At 44.4% G+C, this 21,252-nt stretch overlaps 1 protein-coding gene across 2 annotated transcripts in view; it reads left to right on the top strand.

Moving 5' to 3' along the window:
• MARCHF6 (membrane associated ring-CH-type finger 6) overlaps positions 1 to 21,252 on the top strand; it is a 122,043-nt gene that overhangs the window by 72,548 nt on the left and 28,243 nt on the right. For both annotated transcript variants that reach the window (XM_056520704.1, XM_056520703.1), the window contains exons 19-21: positions 4,630 to 4,831; positions 9,665 to 9,734; positions 16,413 to 16,594. In XM_056520704.1, the coding sequence (XP_056376679.1) occupies positions 4,630 to 4,831; positions 9,665 to 9,734; positions 16,413 to 16,594 (454 nt within the window). The remainder of the gene's footprint in view (positions 1 to 4,629; positions 4,832 to 9,664; positions 9,735 to 16,412; positions 16,595 to 21,252) is intronic.

Genomic DNA, 21,252 nt, shown 5'->3' with positions numbered 1-21,252 from the left:
GGCAGCTGAGTACCCGGCGCTACCCGTTTTTTCCTACCTTATACTTGTGGGGGGGGAAAAGCAACAAAGGAGGAAGCTTTTGTCCTCATATCCCATTCTTAAATCCTGACCCCATATCCCCTCCTCATATTCCAACCTCCTATCTTGTCCTTATATTTTGTCCTCATATCCCGTCCCCATATCCGACCTCATATGTCATCCTCACATCCCATCCTCAGGTGGGGCTGACTGGTGATGAAGAGATTGCAGGCCCAAAATAGAAGGAGGTGTGGTTTTGAGGAAGTGGGCATGACTTGCAGGCCAGACCAATGCACAAAAGGGTAGAAAATAAATGGGGTGTGGCTTAAATGGTGGGTATGGCTTTGCAAGATGGGGTGTAGCATGCAGGAGGAGTGTGGCCGGACTGACACACTCACCAGGAGATGCAAAGCTTGGAGTAAGCTACTGGAAGTCTTATATACTTGCATGGGACTTGGTGTACCCATCAGATCCAACAAAAACATTTTTTTAACATATCACTCAGTACCTAATCCTGACCATGTACATCTAATTTTTATGTGTCAAGCACCTTTATTTATTTTTTTATTACACTTTTTTAATTTAGCTCACTAGTCTGAATTCCTCTCAAAGGAAGGGCGTGGTATCAATGTGCAGGTCTCCGCCCCCTCCCTCAGTATGCTGTCTGCTCACATCTCCCCCAGCACTGAGCCCTGCGCTCACAGCTGTCAATCAAGGAAGTGTGTCTGTGACATAGGTGATGACACATGGACACAGCAGGACTAGTATGTGTCCAGGCAGGCAGGGGGGGCAGTTGTTTGACTGTCTTTTTCAGTATGACTTTGAGTTAGTTAGTTAGATAGATAGATAGATAGATAGATAGATAGATTTGTAAGGTAATCAGCACAGAGAAATATAATATAATATAAATTAAGTTTAATGTGAGTAAATTATGACGTTAAGCAATGACTTTGGAGGTATAGGAGGAGAGAGAACATTACCTGCATATCCATTTAATAGAACAGTTAAAATACCTAATGTAATCCAAATAAATAACCCAACATAAAAAAAGATGAATACAATTACGCTCTGTATATATTATTGTAATATTTATTGAAGTCTCATTCAGATACTCTTGAATAAAAACAAGGATAAATTCCCTCCACCCATCCACATGATCAAAACCCCTAGGGAGAGGGTCTCCAAGCAAGAAAAAGAGCAAAATCTCAAAACTATGTCAGTATTAACAATACATATTCCTGTATCAAGCATGTTAGAATTTGCTACTGCCCATACAATATCTACCACCTATCATGCCTGTATTACACATGGTAAATTATCAACTTCTCACATTTGCAAAACATATATGGCAACTGCAGAACAGTGCTCCTAGAGATACATTCATGCCTCCAATGCACAAGAGAGCTAATGTGCATATTGAACACACATTCCTGGACAATAACATCCTCTATTTAACAATTCCAGTGGTTTATTTTAGCCAAAACTGGTGGTGGTGTTGTTAATGGGGTACTTTGGTGGAAAACTATTTTTTTTTTCATATCAACGAGCTCCAGAAAGTTAAATAGATTTGTTAATTACTTCTATGAAATAATTTTAATCCATCCAGTACTTATCAGCTGCTGTATGATCCAGAGGAAGTTGAGTTGTTCTTTTCTGTCTGACCACAGTGCTCTATGCTGACACCTCTGTGTCAGGAACTGTCTAGAGTAGGAGCAAATCCCCAAAGCAAACATCTGCTCTGGACAGTTCCTGACGTGGACAGAGGTGTCAGCAGAGAGCACTGTGTTTAGACTCGAAAGAACTACTCAACCTCCTCTGGATCATAAAGCAGCTGATAAGTACTGAAAGTATTAAATCTGTTTAACTTTCTGGTACCAGTTGATTTGCAAAAAAAAAAAAAAAAAAATTCCATTGGAGAATCCCTTTTAACCCCTTAAGGACCAAGGACGTACAGGTACGTCCTTGGTCCTGCTCCCGTGATATGACATGGGGTTACACGGTAACCCCGCGTCATATCACGGCGGGCCTGGCATCATAGTGAAGCCGGGACCCGCCGCTAATAGCGCGCAGCGCCGATCGCGGCGCCGCGCACTATTAACCCTTTAGCCACATGCTCAGAGCTGAGCCACGCCGCTAAAAGTGAAAGTAAAAAGTGCCGGTTAACTCAGTGGGCTTTTCTGGATAGCAGCGGCGAAATCGCGGCATCCCGAGCAGCTTACAGGACAGCTGGAGGGTCCCTACCTGCCTCCTCTCTGTCCGATCGCTGAATGACTGCTCAGTGCCTGAGATCCAGACATGAGCAGTCAAGCGGCAGAATCATCGATCACTGGTTTCCTATGAGAAACCAGTGATCAATGATAAAGATCAGTGTGTGCAGTGTTATAGGTCCCTATGGGAGCTATAACACTGCAAAAAAAAAATGAAAAAAAGTGAATAAAGATCATTTAACCCCTCCCATATTAAAAGTTTGAATCACCCCCCTTTTCCCATAAAAAAAAAACAGTGTAAATAAAAATAAACATATATGGTATCACCACGTGCGGAAATGTCCGAATTATAAAAATATATCATTAATTAAACCGCTCGGTCAATGGCGTATGCGCAAAAAAATTCCAAAGTCCAAAATAGTGCATTTTTGGTCACTTTTTATATAATTTAAAAATGAATAAAAAGCGATCAATAAGTCCTATCAATGCAAAAATGGTACCATTACAAGCTTCAGATCACGGCGCAAAAAATTAGCCCTCATACCGCCACATACACGGAAAAATAAAAAAGTTATAGGGGTCAGAAGATGACAATTTTAAACGTATTAATTTTCCTGCATGTAGTTATGATTTTTTCCAGAAGTACAACAAAATCAAACCTATATAAGTAGGGTATCATTTTAATCATATGGACCTACAGAATAAAGATAACGTGTCATTTTTACCGAAAAATGTACTACGTAGAAACGGAAGCCCCCAAAAGTTACAAAACTGCGTGTTTTTTTTTCTATTTTGTCGCACAATTATATATTTTTTCCGTTTCACCGTAGATTTTTGGGCAAAATGACTGACGTCATTACAAAGTAGTATTGGTGGCTCAAAAAATAAGCCATCATATGGATTTTTAGGTGCAAAATTGAAAGAGTTATGATTTTTTAAAGCAAGGAGCAAAAAACGAAAATGCAAAAACGGAAAACCCCCCTGTCCTTAAGGGGTTAAAGTGTACTTGTACTTTCGAAGGAATTTTTTAAAACCTGCATAATTTTGTTCTATTAAACCTTTAAAGTGGTGACAGAGTGATTTGGGCCTTGCACTGCTGTTATTGAACCCCTGAGATCCCCCTTCATGGTGTACAGCTGTTTCTTATTCTCTACATTCCAGGGAGGCAGAACCAGAGCTGGGCTGTTTTGCACTGTGAAGTGCAGAACTGCACCCCATGCAATTGTGCATTGGCCCCTCCTTTCAGCTATTCGGAGATTTACGAACATACAGCAAGGGAAGGGGGAAGGCAGAGCTCGGCAGGACGCAGTTCTGCACCTTCCTCCGCCCCAAACACAGCTCCCTCCTAGCCCCTCCCTTAGAAGGAGGATGTAGATTTTCACAGCTCCGCTCCTGGACATAGATTTTCACAGGTGTGAAAATCTACATCTAGGGGTCTGTGCAAGCGGTGCTGTTGGATTCCCCGTCCTCCTGAGGGAGGTGCATGAAAATTTACGTCCAGGAGCGGGCCTTTGAGAATCTCTCTCCTCCTGAGGGAGGTGCACAGCTCCGCTCACACAGCCACTTGGAAGTAGATTTTCACTGGCTCCGTAAGTCACACAACCACAAATAGATTTTTACAGTCTTTCTGGACTTAGATTTTAACAGCTGTCCAAATCTACGTCCAGGAGCGGGGCTGTGAAAATCTACATCCTCATGACAGAGGTGCAGAGTTGCGTCCTGCACAGTTCTGCCTTTCCCCTCCCCTCGCTGTATGTTCGGAAATCTTCAGACAGCTGAGGGGAGGAACGGACTCAAACTTGCTTAGGACACAAGTCTGCACCTCACACCACCATGCCATGTTATATTTATGTGCTGGGGAATGATGGCATTAGCGTGATTTGTCCAGTGGTTGCCTTCTTTACAGCACACTATCTGATGCTTGGCATTGTGCTTGGTGATGTGAGGCTTGCATGAATACACAAAGCTTGCTTAGCCAAGTTTTTGTTGCTGATTTTAATGCCAGATGAAGGTCGGAAATCTTAAATTACTAAGTCAGCAGAGTGTTGGCAACTTTTATACACTATGCATCCCTGAGTTTCTGTCACTCCTAATCGCTTCCAGTTTTCAATAATACCATTCATACTTGATCATGGAAGATGTAGAAGAAAAGAAATGTAACCAACTTGTTGCAATGGTGGCATCCAATACACAGTCACAGTTTAAGTTGAATCGTTGGCTTTAATAACTGTTTTGTCAAAACTATGAACATTGTCCCACCCAACAAAGGTGTAAAATGTATATGAGCCCCTGGCAGAAAAATATAATAGTCAAGCTTTTCAACATATATACTATACATTGGTGTTACAGTTCAGTATGCCTAAAATGTATTTGACTAATGTGTAACATTTTATTTCATCTTTAGAGACTTGCACTCCTATCTTCTTGGAGACCAAGAGGAAAGTGAGAATCAAGCTAATCAACAGGCTGCCAACAATCCACTTATTCGAAACAATGCCATTCCAGTTGTTGGTGAAGGTTTGCATGCAGCCCATCAAGCCATACTGCAGCAAGGAGGCCCTGTAGGATTTCAGCCATACCATAGGCCAATCAAATTTCCTCTCAGGGTAATGGTTATCTGTATTTTTCATTTGTTAGGGAAAAAATGCAATTTGTTTGGGTAAAAATATCATCTTATGCAGGGGGACTGAGCTGTACAAGGAAAAAGAATGTGTTATGTTAAGCACAAAAAGGGTTTTTGAATGAAATGCCACAGACTATTCAGAGGGGTTACTTTTGTATTGAGTCCACTGTCTTATTCTAGCTATAAAAATATATATATATATATATATATGTGTAGACCAGCTCACCGCCTTATAGATGGAGTTGCCACTGGAAGGATAATTAGTTGGGGAGCACGGATGCAGGTCAATCCGTATAGCAGGTATGCATAGAATCCAGGAAGGAAAGGAAGGTCCATCTCCTCCAAAAAATTACTAACGGTATAAAACGCAAATTTTAATTACATCCTTTAAAATTCGATGAGAATGGAAAAATTAAAAGCATAGATGAAACGCCAATTTCATCTATGCTTTTAATTTTTCCATTCTCATCGAATTTTAAAGGATGTAATTGAAATTTGCGTTTTATACCGTTAGTAATTTTTTGGAGGAGATGGACCTTCCTTTCCTTCCTGGATTCTATATTCTATCTATATTACCAAGACTTTCTTTACTGATTAGAGCCAGATTTCAGAACATTCATTTTCTTTTGTCGGTTTTCTGATTGTAATATTTTTTATTTTATCTTTTTGCATGTTATGGGGACAGCCATCTTGCCTGTGCTGCTTTAGTAAGCATAGGCAACAATAGACAGGAGTTCACCCATTGACATCATAGGAAAGGTTACTGGATATACTTTGAGATCTTTGTCAGGCCGTTCCACTGGGAAAGGGAGACTGAGCTGTGAGCTTCCTCTATTCTCTATATATCTCCTAGTGTCACCATGTACTGTAACACTGTAGACATCAGTTTTCAGCATCCTCCTCCTTTCACAAGCAAAACAAAGTCTCAGCTTTGTTTTTTAGTGGTGAGAATGAAAACTGAAAAATTCAGATTTTCCAGATCCATAGATTCCAGAGATTTTTCTTTTCACCAGTTTTGGTGTACCTCATGCTTCTTAGCTGGTCCTAATTGTCAATGAGGGTTGTGGGGTATTTTTATTTCAATTATTTAAAAATAAATAAATACATTTAAAAAAGTATTGCCCACTCTGCTCTTGAGTGGGAAACCCCATTCAGAGCAGTGGCTATTATTATTATTAAAATAAAGGGAGACTTTTGTGGGAAGAATGGAGTGCAGAACCTGTACATTTGGTAGGTGCTTAGTAGCATATCTATTAACAGCTGCGTGGAATCTTTGACAAATGCAGTATGTGCGAGTGTACCCTTAAACAATAGGTAATTTTTACATTTCCTTTCACTTGACACATTGCATTAACATTTTTAGATGTCAGCTTGTCATAATAGAAAAAAACAGCACAACTAAATCTGTGATTTTTTATTTATTTTTTGGCCTCACTCATGGGAATTATATGTGATGGTATAGTGACTTTTCAAACTTGTTCCCCTGAACAGAGATGTTTTGAAAGTGTTTTTTTTTTTTTTTTAAGTGGTCTTTTAGTTAAAGGGGTATTCCCATCTCAACTTGTTAGCGCCTACCCATAGGATAGGGAATAACAAGCTGATGGTGGGGTCAGGCTGTTGGGACCCATGCTTTAACCTGTTGCCGTCTAAGGATGAGCGGTCTTGTCCAGAGACTACAACCGGTGTATGTCGCGGGCTCCCGACTCAAGCCCGTGTCATACCGGCCGGCCCCCAGCTGATTCCTGTAGCTGAGGGCCGGTGTTAACAGCCGACATACGGCGATTGCTGCGGCCAGCTATTAACCCATTAGATCGCTACTGTCAAAGCTGACAGCGGCATCTAAAGGGACCTTTAACCAGTCCCTGGTGATCCAGTGGGGTGGATTGCCAAGCACCCCCCCCCCCCCCCCCCCCTTCTGCATCCCTGGCTGCTGCAGCTCTGAGATTGATAAAGCCTGGCAGGACTGTGCAGAGCTCACAGATTCTATGGAAGTTCTATGGAACTAAGTATAATGATTCCTTCTAAAAGTTTAAAAGAACACCCATTAACCCCTTCCATATTAAAAGAATCACCCCCCTTTTCCCAAATTCCATATAAAAAAATATGTAAAAATAATAAAAATAAACATATGTGGTATTGCCGCGTGTGCAAATGTCCGAACAATAAAAATATAACATTAATTAAACTGCACGGACAATGGTGTTTAGGTTAAAAATACCATAGTCCCAAAATTGCATATTTTTGGTCACTTTGTATACCCTAAAAAATTTTTTTTAAAGCGATCAGAAAGTCCCATCAAAACAAAAATAGTACCGATAAAAACTTAATATGACGGCGCAAAAAATTAGCCCTCATACATCCCTGCATACCAAAAAATAAAAAAAATTATAGGGGTCAGAAGATGACAATTTTAAACATACTAATTTTGGTGCATGTATTTTTTTTAGGTAATAAAATAAAACCTATATAAATTACCGTATATACTCGAGTATAAGCCGACCCGAATATAAGCCGAGGCCCCTAATTTCACCCCAAAATCCCAGGAAAAGTTATTGACTCGAGTATAAGCCTCGGGTGGGAAATACATCAACTCCCCTCTGTCATCTTCCAGACCCCCGTCATTAACACCCTCATCATCATCATCACCCTGTCATCATCCCTCCTTCATCATCACCGCCTGTCATCATCCCCCCTTCATCATCACCGCCTGTCATCATCCCCTTGTCATCATCCCACACCCCCCCTTCATCATCCCCTTGTCATCATCCCACACCCCCCCTTCATCATCCCCTTGTCATCATCCCACACCCCCCCTTCATCATCCCCTTGTCATCATCCCACACCCCCCCTTCATCATCCCCTTGTCATCATCCCACACCCCCCCTTCATCATCCCCTTGTCATCATCCCACACCCCCCCTTCATCATCCCCTTGTCATCATCCCACACCCCCCTTCATCATCCCCTTGTCATCATCCCTCCCCCCCTTCATCATCCCCTTGTCATCATCCCACCCCCCCCTTCATCATCCCCTTGTCATCATCCCACCCCCCCCCTTCATCATCCCCTTGTCATCATCCCACACACCCCTTCATCATCCCCTTGTCATCATCCCACACCCCCCCTTCATCATTCCACCCCCCCTTCATCATCCCCTTGTCATCATCCCACACCCCCCCTTCATCATTCCACCCCCCCTTCATCATCCCCTTGTCATCATCCCACACCCCCTTTCATCATCACCACGTCATCAGACCTCCCCCCCCCCCCCCCTTTTCATCATCACCGCTTGTCAATGTCTAATACAGTGGTCTTCAACCTGCGGACCTCCAGATGTTTCAAAACTACAACTCCCAGCAAGCCCGGGCAGCCATCGGCTGTCCGAGCTTGCTTGGAGTTGTAGTTTTGAAACATCTGGAGGTCCACAGGTTGAAGATCACTGCGGCCTTCGACATCATCCAGACCCCCCACCCCCTTTAGTTTTGTACTCCCCTCCACTCGGCGGGACGTTGGGGTGCGCTGGTCCGGTGCTGCAGGACTGTCCGGTGGGATAGTCGTTCCGGGCTGTTCATCTTCACCGGGGGGCCTCTTCTCCGAGATTCGGGCCCGGAATAGAGGCGTTGCCCTGACGACGACGCAGAGGGACGTTGCTAATGAACGTCCCTGTGCTTCGTCGTCAAGGCAACGTGACTATTCCGGGGCCGGGCCCGAAACGCGCAGAAGAGGCCCCCCCCCCCCCCCGGTGAAGATGGACAGCCTGGAACGACTATCCCACCTGACGACCTCCCCACCGGACAGTCCTGCAGCACAGGACCAGCGCACCCTAACGCCGAGCGGAGGTGAGTACAAAACTAAAGGGGGTGGGCCGTCTGGATGATGTTGAAGGCCGCAGTGGTCTTCAACCTGCGGACCTCCAGAGGTTTCAAAACTACAACTCCCGGACAGCCGATGGCTGCCCGGGCTTGCTGGAAGTTGTAGTTTTGAAACATTTGGAGGTCCGCAGGTTGAAGACCACTGAGGGCGGAGAGTTCACTCGAGTATAAGCCGAGGGGGGTGTTTTCAGCACGAAAAATCGTGCTGAAAAACTCGGCTTATACTCGAGTATATACGGTAGGTATTATTGTAACCGTATGGACCTACAGAATAAAGATGAGGTGTCATTTTTACCGAAAAGTGCACTGCGTCGAATCGGAAGCCCCCAAAATCTACAAAATTGTGTGTTTGTTTTTTTGTTTTTGTTTTTTTTATTTTGCCCCACTAATATTTTTCTCCTGGTTTCACCATAGATTTTGTGGTGAAATTCTTAATGTCATTACAAAGTAAATTTGGTGGTGCAAAAAACAAGCCCTCATATGGGTCTGTAGGTGGAAAATTGAGCGTGTTATGATTTTTAGAAGGTGAGGAGGAAAAAACTAAAGTGCAAAAATGAAAAAACAAAAAAACTGTCCTTAAGTGGTTAATACCAAGAACCGGGACATAATTGTTCCCAGAATGCGCATGCTCGGCCACCACTCCATTCATCCTCTGTGGAGCAGCCAAATGTTAAACTGGAGATGTGACCGTGCAGGCATAGAGCACGCAGTTCATTCCAGGGAAAATTATGTTCAGCAGGGGTCCTAGTGGTCAGACCCTCAACAATCAACTTGCTATCCCCTTTCCTATGGAGAGAGAATACCAAACTGAGATGGGAATATCCCTTTAAGTGTTTCTGCTCAAGGTTTTTTTTTTCTCTTTAAAATGGGATTATAGAATGTTAAAAAAAAGCAAATACAGATTTACAATACATCTTAGTTTTGCATTCTTGTTTTTTTTTCCAGATATTTTTATTAATAATTTTGATGTGCATCACATTATTGATTGCTAGCTTAGTTTGCCTGACACTACCAGGTAAGTGCATATGTTCAGACTATATTTACTAAAGATGATTATTACAAATTTGTCAAACTACAATGCAAATGAATTACATGTGTGTAGTTTATAAGTCATTTTCTATTCCTCTGTGTTTTTATAGCATTCATTAGGACAGATATGCTCCACTATTAGCTAATGTGGCTCATTTTATTATTGTTAAGTAAAGGAATACAGCAATCTCGTAGTTATGAGTCTATTGTATTCATGTTGGGAGCAGTCCTCCATTTGGCTATATGGATATCTGATTGATGGAGGAAGTGTGATTTTTTTTTTTTTTCTCTATCGGGTCCATTGGGGGACACAGACCGTGGGTGTATGCTGCTGTCTCTAGGAGGTGTGACACTATGGTAATAAAAGAAAAGTCGGCTCCTCCCAGCAGGATATACCCGCCTCCAGGCCCTGAGCTAATCAGTTTTAGCTTAGTGTCTTGCAGGAGGTGGACATGGGCTGGAATTCTCCAGACCAGGTCTTCTGATTTATTGTTTTCCTAGTATAGGGACGGGTTCGTTTTTTTTATTCCTTTTTCTTTCTTCCGGTTCCATGTTTCCCCATTGTGAGTAAGGGGGCACAGACATTGCGTATATGCGCTGTTCACCCCCCCCCCCCCCCTCACCAACGGTTAGCGCCTGGGTTGGTACCTCATGGGTCCGGGTCCCCCTATTCCCCTGCTCGCCTCGCTCGCGCATAGCAGCCAGGCGTGATGCAGGCGACAAAAGCTGACTGAAGACTTCACAGAAGACTCCATTAGGTAAGTTCTTCTGATTAAGTACATTTCCCTTTTCTCCCTTAGGTGCGGACTTGCAACCTCTGGAGACCCTCAGTTTTTTGGCCAACCTTTTCAGGTTTATGGGGCTGGATTATACTGGGGCTTGACTTTTATTCTGGGGTGAGCAGTGGCATTATAGGGGGCATACATTCTATGTTTAAACTGTGTGAATGTGTTTTTCTACTTCACTGTGTGTGTGGGGTTTACTGTGCGGCTATGACCGCAGCGCCTCATATGCGGCTGACAGCCGCGGCGCTCGTTCTGGCCGGGCGCTCTGAGCGCCGGTTTACTTTCGTTTTCTCTGGCAGCCGCTTACCGGCGCCATTACGGCTTCTTCTCGCTCCTCTCATAGCTCTGCCCCCTGGGCTGTAGGAGCTTCCTAGAGGCGCAAAGCGGCCTCCAATCAGCGCCGGGGGCGCGAATTTCAATAGGGGCCAATCAGATCGTGCCTCTGTCTCAGGCACGCCCCTCTCTGGCTATTGGCCGGCCCATTTTTCACTCTAGCTGCACGGAGCGGAGTTCTCCTCCCTGCAGCTGCCAGGGGACACAGTCTGGAGTGAGAAAGTTCCTGTTCTTTTCTCATTATGTCCGCCCAGAGCTGTTCTTCCCTCTCAACAGATAACTGGAATGTCGGTGTCTTGTTTTGTCTGTAGCACTGTAATGCTAAGATGCCTGGCTCTACTGAGCCCACTTGCTCTGCCTGCCCCCCCAGACCTCCTGGTACCCCCGGATGCCCTTTTGGTTCCGGTGGATTCAGCCGCCCCTCCAGCCTGGGTTTCTTCTCTGACCCAGTATATGGCTGACTTGACTCAAGTCTCCAGTTCGGTGGCTGAGGCCTCCCGGGAAGTGGCGTCCTCCTTGAAGGGGTCTGCCCTGCGCCGGCCCCCTCTGGTGGCCCGCTCCTCCTCCCCACATACTTCACGCTCACACAAGCGTACTAGGGGTGCCTCATCCGACTCTTCCATTGAATCTTCAGCTCCTCCCATGGGTCCTGCCCCCCCCCCCCCCCCCCCGTTATCTGGTCACTAACGTCGCTCCTCCAGAGGACGTTTTCGGAGTCGCCACTCTGCCTCGCTAGAGCCGCGTACCCGGTCAGGGTCACCACCCTCCAGGACTGCCTCCACTCGTCGCATTCTCCTGGTGAACTGGCTGACGAGGTTTCCGAATCGGCATCTGACTCAGAGGACCACTCGGGTACAGTTGAAACGGTGAACTCATTGGTCGCAGCCATAAGAGACACCTTTCACTTAAGAGGACCCAGGATCTTCGGACGTAACTTCTGAAGTATCCTTTCTGTCCTTTCATCGTGCTAAGCCAGCACCTCAAAGGTTCAGTTCTCGCGCTGACTTTGACGCCATTCTGGAATCTGCATGGAAACATCCAGACAAGAGGTTCCCGGGAATAAAGACGATTCAAGAATGTTATCCATTTGACAAGGATCTTGTCACTAAGGTGGTTCCCCTCCTTCAGTGGATCCACCAATCTCCCGGATCTCTAAGGCTTCTACACTGCCACTGGCAGATGCGGCTACCTTCATGGATTCCACGGACAGGAAGGTGGAGTCCTTAGCGAAGTTTGCCTCTGAAGCAGCTGGCTCTTCGCTTCTTCTCATCTTCGCCTCGACATGGGTGTGCAAGGCACTATCGGAGTGGTGCCTATAACTCCGTCAGGGTATCCTAGCGGGATCCCCCTAGAGGATCTATCTGCTCTGGCCTTCCAATGCTCTAAGCTGGGGAATTTCTGTGTACAGCTTCCATGCAGTCAGCCCGTTGTTCTGCTTTTGCTGTGGGTCACCGAGCTGCTCTCTGCCTTTCTATGTGGCTCAAAGCTTGGAATGCGGATGCCGCTTTCAAAAGGTCTCTCACTGAGCTTCCTTTTACGGGTGTCCGTCTTTTTGGCAAGCGCCTTGATGAGATTATCTCTGAGGCGACGGGGGGGTAAGGGTTCCTTGTTGCCTCAAAACAAGGCGTGCTCCACTTCCCAAAGGAATTCCTCTTCCTTTCGGACCCTTGGCTCCAGCAAGGGGTCTGAGCAGGCGCCTTCGCGGGACAAGATGGCTCCCTCGTTCCGGGCGCGCCTGTCTTGGAAGTCGGACACCAGCCGTTCCGGACGGTTTGCAACCAAATCGGGCAACCGCAAACCCACTTCCGCATGAAGTGAAGCCCCCACCCGCAGTTTTTTCTCGGGTGGGAGGTCGCCTCTTACTTTTTCAAGACATCTGGACCACACACATTCAGGACTCCTGGGTCAGGGACGTGGTGTCCAACGGTTACCGAATCAAATTCGTCTCCCTCCTGAAGGATCGCTTTTTCCGATCCCGGGCCCCCCGGTCTTCTTCTATGGCGAAGCAATTTCGAGAGGCTCTCCAGTCTCTGCTTCCCAAGGGGTTATCGTTCCCGTTTCCTTCAGGGGAACGTTTTTCGGGGTTACTATTCCATTCTTTTTGTGGTCCCCAAGAAGGACGGTTCTGTACGACCAATCCTAGACCTCAAGCGTCTCAACCGTCATCTTCTCATCCGCCACTTCCGAATGGAATCTCTCCGTTCGGTAGTGGCATCCCTAGAACAAGGGGAGTTTCTTCCTTCGGTGGACATCAAGGATGCCTACCTTCATGTGCCAAAATTTCTAGGCCATCATCGGTATCTCTGCTTTGCGGTTCCGGAGGGGCATTTTCAATTCGTAGCCCTCCCCTTTGGCCTGGCTACGGCTCCTCGGATCGTTACCAAGATCCTTGCGCCACTTATGGCCCTGTTGCGGTCGAGGGGAGTCTCGGTGATACCCTACCTGGATGACCTTCTCATCAAGGCTCCCATCAGAGCCCAGTCTCTGGAGAATGTGGATGTCACTCTTCACACTCTGGATCGCTTCGGGTGGATGGTCAACCGGGACAAGTCAGTCCTCTCTCCCACCCAATCTCTGATCTTCTTGGAACTTCACTTCAACACGGCCCCTGCCCGAATTTGCCTTCCGCCGGTCAAACGTCTGACTCTTATGTCAGGAGTCCGTTCCCTTCGGGCTCAGGTCACAGTTTCCATCCGCACTTGTTTGAAAGTCCTGGGTCGGATGGTGGGGGACATGGAGGCCGTACCCTTTGCCCAGCTTCATTACTGCCTCCTTCAGCTGGCGGTTCTTCCCTCGATGGGACAGATCTCCTCTGTCCCTCGATCGCAAGATTGTTCTCCCTCCAGAATCCGTCAGTCTCTGCTCTGGTGGCTCCGCTCCCCCCTTTCTTCTTCAGGGGAGGTCATTCTTCCCCTTCACTGGCAGGTAGTTACAACGGATGCCAGTCTGTCGGGCTAGGGCGGTGTGTTCGGGGATTGGATGGTTCAGGGACTCTGGTCTTCCCGAGAAGCCCTTCTTCCTATAAACATATTGGAACTACGGGCGATTCTTCCTTGTCTTTTTCTTTGGGAGTCTCGGCTTCGGTCCCGTCCTGTCCGCTTCCAGTCGGACAATGCCGCGGCCGTGGCGTACATAAATCGCTAAGGCGGCTCTCGCAGCTTGGCAGCCATGGCCGAGGTGACAAAGATTCTCATCGGGGCATAAAGCAAGGTTCTGACCATTTCGGCGTTTCTCATTCCGGGGGTCTGCGACCTCTGGGGCATTCCAGACGTGACCTCTTCGCGTCGGCACAATTGGAAGATCCTTCCTTTTGTTTCCAAGTCCCAGGACCCTCAGGCTCTAGCCGTGGATGCCCTGGTGATCCTTGGGTGGGGTTTGTCCTACCCTACGTGTTCCCTCTTCTTCCGCTCCTTTCCAGAGTTCTGACTAAGCTCAAAGTGGAGGATATTTTTCCGCCATTCTGGTAGCTCCAGATTGGCCCCGAAGGTCGTGGTACGCTGACGTAGTCAGGCTCCTGGACGACGCTCCGCTGTGCCTTCCGCTTCGTCCGGACCTGCTCTCACGGGGTCCTCTTTGCCACCCCAATTTACAGTCTCTGCATTTGACGGTGTGGCGGTTGAGACTGCGATTTTGAGGGCCCGCGGATTCTCTTCCCAAGTCTTTCTCACCATGCTCAGGGCTCGTAAGCCCTCCTCGGCAAAAATTTACCACCGTACTTGGCGGCCTTATTTTCGCTGGTGTGAAGCTCAGGTCCTGTCTCCTGTGATTTTCTCGGTTCCCCATCTTCTCTCCTTTTGTAGTCGGATTTGGAACTGGGGTTGTTTCTCAGTTCCCTTAAGGGTCTGTTTTCGGCCTTTTCTTTTCCAGCGTCCTCTGGCTTCTAATTCTCATGTCCGGACCTTCCTTCAAGGAGTGGCGCATGCTGTCCCTCCTTACCGGTCACCCTCTCCCCCTTGGGATTTGAACCTGGTTCTGAGTGCCCTCCAGGGTGCACCCTTTGAGCCCCTTAGAGAGGTGTCTCTGCGCCTCCTTTCTTGGGTGTCTGAATTGGCGGCTCTCTCCTGCCGTTCTCCGTTCTGGTGGTCCACCAGGACAAGGTTATTTTCCGACCAGATCCTTCCTTTTTGCCTAAAGTGGTTTCGGCTTTTCATCACAATGAGGACGTTGTCCTCCCGTCTTTTTGTCCCGCTCCTTCTCATCCTAAGGATAGTTTACTCCACAAATTGGATGTGGTTCGGGCTGTGAGGTCCTATCTCTCTATTACTACTTCGTTTCGTCAGTGTGATTCCTTTTTCGTCCTCACGGAAGGTCGTAAGGGTCAACCTACTTCCAAGGCCACCATTTCTCGGTGGATTCGGTCTGCCTTTTCGGAAGTCTATCACTGTAAGGGGAAGATTCCTCCTTTCAGGGTTGTGGCTCATTCTACCCGTTCTTTTGGGGCATCCTGGGTTCTCCAGAACAGAGCCTCGGCCTCGTAGATTTGCAAGGCGGCTACCTGGTCGTCTTTGCACACTTTCTTGAGGTTCTACAGGGTTCATACCTTTGCCTGATGCTAGTCTGGGCCGTAAAGTGTTGCAGGCGGCAGTGGAACGGCCGTCTGCCTGACTGCTTATCTGCCCACCCAAGGGACGGCTTTGGTACGTCCCACGGTCTGTGTCTCCCAATGGAGCCGATAGAGAAAAGGAGATTTTTTTAACACTTACCGTAAAATCTCTTTCTCGAAGGATCCATTGGGGCACACAGCTCCCACCCCTTTTTTTTTTTCTTCGGTTCTCTGTCCGAGGGTGTGTTCAGTTGTATTTTTTTCTTCTGGTTCTCGGACAGTTTGGGTCGTCCTTGACCTGTCTGTCCTCTCTTATTGCTCTGGAACTAAAACTGATTAGCTCAGAGCCTGGAGGCGGGTATATCCTGCTGGGAGGAGCCGACTTTTTTTTATTACCATAGTGTCACACCTCCTAGAGACAGCAGCATACACCCACGGTCTGTGTCCCCCAATGGATCCTACGAGAAAGAGATTTTACGGTAAGTGTTAAAAAATCTCCTTTTTTTTTATATGCTTTCTTGCCTGAAGGGGGATGTCTTGGGTAGTTTTTGGGGACGTCCCCCACAACTCTATTTACACTGGATTGGTTCCCTTGCTGTATGATTATACATACTTTTTTCTCTAGTCTGAATGAGCGCTGCCCGTTTTTACATTTAATTCTTTTTTTTATTCTCACACCGCTTTAGGCTGGTTTCATAGTACAGTTGGAGTCTCTATTGGGTGCTTCTGTTGCAGGTTCTGTCCAAAATACTGGACAAAATAGGACAGCATGTGGTACTAATTTGTCTGGTAAATGCTGGACACTATGCCGGACACTCGATCGAGTGGAGTCTGCCTGTACCATTTTTTTCTGTTGTTTTGTGCCAATGACTAAGCACAACAACAGAATAAGTAACAGCAGTGTGACCCCCAACCTTAAATATAGTAAAATGTCATTAATTGTTAAGTATATTAATGATCTAAAGAATAGTTTGGCTAATATGTAGCTGTTCGTGTTATTTAGTGTTTGTAGGGCGCTGGCTGATGTCATTTTGGACTGGAACTGCAAAAATACATGAATTATACACAGCTGCCTGCGGTCTTTATATATGTTGGCTGTCTATTAGAGCTTTAACTGTATTATTTGCATGGATGCCACAAGGACGGCAGGTGATTTTGTTAAAAGTTAAAGAATGGTCACTTACGGTGAGTTAAGTTTGGTGTTTTTTGTTGATGTAAATGATTTTTATTAAGTTAAAGTTTTATAAGGCTAGGTTCACACTATGGAATTTCCGCCTGCAATTCCGCTTTGAAATTGCAGGCAGAAATTCTGCTTACTAAAATGTATAGTATAGTGAATGGGTTTCCGTTAACAAATTCACACTTCTAAATTTGTGAAGTGGAATTTGTGAACGGAAAATCCACTTGAAAATTTCTGCCTGAAGAATGGCGTTGCTCATTCTTCAGGCAGGAATACTTGCAGAACACATTGCAGTCTATTAGAGACTGCAGTGTCTGCGCGGTCCTAGCGCCGACTGATTTCAGTCGGTGCTGGCCGCTCTCGGAATCTCTGGGCAGAAATTCCGTAGTATGGGCCTAGCCTAAATGCCATTGTTTAATAGATTCTAATGTATTACTGCTTCAAATGTATTTTGAAAAGACCCACAAATAATTAGGGATAAAAATGGGAAACCTTATTTATACTTTATGGTTACAGTAGAATGAAATGGTGGCACTCACCAGGATTGTTTGAAGAATGCATATCTTTATTCAAGCAATCCATGAAGATAAAAACAGACTAGGATGTTGACTGAATTAAGAAATGCATTCTTTTAAGAATCCGGTTGAGTGCCACTATTTCATTCTACTGCAACTGCATACGTATGACTTCTTTAGTAGAGCACCACCTTGGGCTTTATATATACCGTAATGTACCTGATTTACTAAGAGTGTAGTGTACTTTTCTTTGTGGGTTTTAATTCCCTACAACTTTTTCCACTGTATTTACTAAGGTTTCCCTACATTTTGCAATTTTCCCTATGTTTAGCCTTTTTATTTTACTTTTTTAACACATGCTCTGATCTGTCGGGTTTTCTTCAGCTCAAATACACTACATTTTCTGTGGAAACCTTAGTAAATATGTTGGGTTTTTGTGAAAATGTCAGGGACAAGCCCCTTTTCCCGACAACCACATCCCCTTTTCGGGTTTTCTGAATAAAATCTAAAGTTTGGCGTTTTTTTTTTAAATTCTGGTGCAAATTCTGACGCAGACAGAATTTCTGGCGCACAACTTGACAAAACATGTCAGATTTACAATAGTAAATCATGGCCAATGTGTCTCACGGACATACGCAGGATTTTCTGGAATCACTAAGCAAGGAATAGCAGTGCCAATGGTACCTTTTTTTAAATAATGATATTTATACTTTATATTTCCTGTGTGTATTAGAAATATAGATTGAAGATTGATGACAAAAAAATTCCACTTGGTTTACTTAATGGACTTTATATTTACTTTTAGCAAATAAAAAGTTGTGATCCTCCATATAAATCTAAAAAACATAATTTTTATTCAAGCACACCTTAAAAATAACAAATAAACCATGAAATCTAAAGTACACATAGCTGAGCCAGCTTCATAAGCGGTGTGTCCAGGTTGGATAATAACCTATACTATTGTGGGCGATTTGTAAGTACATTTCTGTAAAAAAAAAAAAAAAAAGAAAAAAATTTGATACATTGGTGCATTTACGCTATGCAGAGAAGCAGACTCTAAACAATCAGCAAGATGCTGCTATATACATACATTATAGCTGGTTGTAAATTGTAATATAATTTTTGATATGTATGCATTTGTATGTGTGTGTTTCACAGTTTTGTGGTGAATATTATGGTACTAGGAAGAACAATAGGTAGTAAGAACACTGCCAAACTTGAGGTTACATCCTCATTTCTTTAACCCCACCAGGTTATAAAAAAAAAGGTTTTGCCTGGAATACCCCTTTGAGCCTGCTGTGCAGGCTAAGAGCAGCAGAAGACCAATCGGAAGTCCAGGAGGCAAGTAAGGGTCCTACTGCCGTCCACTCAGCTGAATAGGACCTGACCTGCGATGTCGCCCGGATGTCCAGATCAGCTTCACTGAGCTACCAGCACCGGTTAACCCGCATTTTAGACACCGCGATCCACTTTGATCAGCTGAGTGGACGGCAGTAGGACCCTTACTTGCCTTACTTTAGACCCTTACTTTAGACGCTGTGATCAAAGTGGATCGCGGTGTCTAAAATGCGGGTTAACCGGTGCTGGTAGCTCAGTGAAGCTGATCTGGACATCTGGGCGACATCGCAGGTCAGGTCCTATTCAGCTGAGTGCATGGCAGTAGGACCCTTACTTGCCTCCTGGACCCTTACTTGCCTCCTGGACTGCCTCCTGGTCTTCTGCTGCTCTTAGCCTGCACAGCAGGCTTAAAGGGGTATTCCAGGCAAACCCTTTTTTTTATATATATCAACTGGCTTCGGAAAGTTAAACAGATTTGTAAATTACTTCTATTAAAAAATCTTAATCCTTCCAATAGTTATTAGCTTCTGAAGTTTTCTGTCTAACTGCTCAATGATGATGTCACGTCCCGGGAGCTGTGCATGATAGGAGAATATCCCCACAGGAACTACACAGCTCACGGGACGTGATTCATCAGAGAGCAGTTAGACAGAAAACAACAACTCCACTTCAGAAGCTAATAACTATTGGAAGGATTAAGATTTTTTAATAGAAGTAATTTACAAATCTGTTTAACTTTCCAGAGCCAGTTGATATATAAAAAAAAAAAAGTTTTGGCCTGTAATACCCCTTTAAGCAGCAGCGCACTGATAACACTGATCAATGCTGTGCTATGGCATAGCATTGATCAGTATATACAGTCAAGAGATTGCATGTTATAGCTTTGGAGGCTTAAAAGAAAAAGAAAATTTCTCTAATAAAAATTTGAATCAATCCCCTTTTCTATTTTTAAATAAAATAATGTAATATAAAAACTATATGAGTTACTGCCGTGTGCATAAATGTCCGAACTATTAAAATATAACGTAAGTTAAACCGCACGGTCGATAGCGTACACGTAAAAAAAATAAAAAATTTCAAAATTGTGCATTTTTGGTCACTTCATATAGCATAAAAAAATAATAAAATGCGATCAAAAAGTCCAATAAAAAGAAATGGTACTGATAAAAACTACAGACCACACCACAAAAAAGTAAAAAATTTTTAAAAACTTTATTAAATAATTGATGTCATTACAAAGTACAATTGGTGACGCAAAAAACAAGCCCTTATATGGGGCTGTAGGTGCAAAATTTAAAGCATTATGATTTTTAGAATGGGAGAAGGATAAAAACGAAAGGTCCTTAAAGGAGTACTCCGCCCCTAGACATCTTATCTCCTATTGAATAAAGGGGATAAGATGTCTGATCAAGGGTGTCTGAGCAGCTGAGGACCCCCGCAATCTCTCTTACAGCCCCTAGTCATTTGCAGCTTAGAGCCAACGTTTTCTCCATGCCGGTGGCTCGTGACGTCATGCCCCCGCCCCCCCCCCCTCGTGATGTCACATCCCGCCCCCTTAATGCAAGTCTATGAGAGGGAGCATGGCGATGGCCATCCTTGGATAGGCGATAAGATGTCCAGGGGCGGCAGTACTTTGCAGATCAGGATGTACATATATGTCCTGTACATGACCGCAAGCATCGGAGCTGATAGCAGCCAGGGACCCACCGGTAATGGCCGACATCCGTGATCAAGTTATTGCTATAAATAGTCCCCTTTTGGGGCATAAAAAGTGTAAAAAAATTAAATAAAATAAGGGAAAAAGCCCCTCCCCCAATAAAAATGTAAAATGTCCCTTTTTCCCATTTTATCCCCAAAAAGTGTAAAAAAATAAAAAAATATATACATATAATTATTAATTTGTTATCGCCACGTGCATCAAATGGCCGAACTATTAAAATATGTTACTGATCCCATACGGTGAACGGCGTGAATGTAAAAAAAAAATACAAAATTGCTTTTTTTTTTTTAAATACATTTTATTAAAAAAAAACTATTAATTTTTTTTTAATAAAAGCTTTATATAAACAAATGTGGTATCAATAAAAAGTACAGATCACGGCGCAAGCGTACTAATTTGGTTACAATGTTAGCAATTTTTTTTTTTTTAAAGTGCAACAATAATAGAAAAGTATGTAATTATGGGTATCATTTTAATTGTATTGACCCACAGAATAAAGACATGTCATTTTTAGCGTAGATTGTACGGCATGAAAATGAAACCTTCCAAAATTTGCAAAATTTGCGGTTTTCTTAATAATTTCCCCACAAAAATAGTATATATTTTTTGGTTGCGCCATACATTTTATGATATAATGAGTGATGTCATTACAAAGGACAACTGGTTGCACAAAAAACAAGCCCTCATACTAGTCTGTGGATGAAAATATAAAAGTTACGATTTTTAGAAGGCGAGGAGGAAAATACGAAAATGCAAAAATAAAATTGGCCTGGTCCTTAAAGGAGTACTCCAGTAGAAAACTTTTTTTTTAAATGAACTGATGCCAGAAAGTTACAGATTTGTTAATTACATTAAAACATCTTTACCCTTCCAGTACTTTTTAGCAGGAAATTTTCATTTTGAATTTCTTTTTTGTCTTGCACACAGTGCTCTCTGTAGATGCCTCTGTCAGTGTCAGGAACTGTCCAGAGCAGCATAGGTTTGCTATGGGGATTCTTTCCTGCTCTTGACAGTTCCTGATACGTGCATCAGGTGTCAGCAGAGAGCACTGTGGACAAGACAAACGGTTAAAGAAGAAACAGTTCCGTGT

Source organism: Hyla sarda, chromosome 5 (assembly GCF_029499605.1).
Source record: "Hyla sarda isolate aHylSar1 chromosome 5, aHylSar1.hap1, whole genome shotgun sequence".
NCBI lineage: Eukaryota > Metazoa > Chordata > Amphibia > Anura > Hylidae > Hyla > Hyla sarda.
The sequence above is the reverse complement of the archived record's forward strand: the minus strand, read 5'-3'. Positions and strand labels throughout refer to the sequence as shown.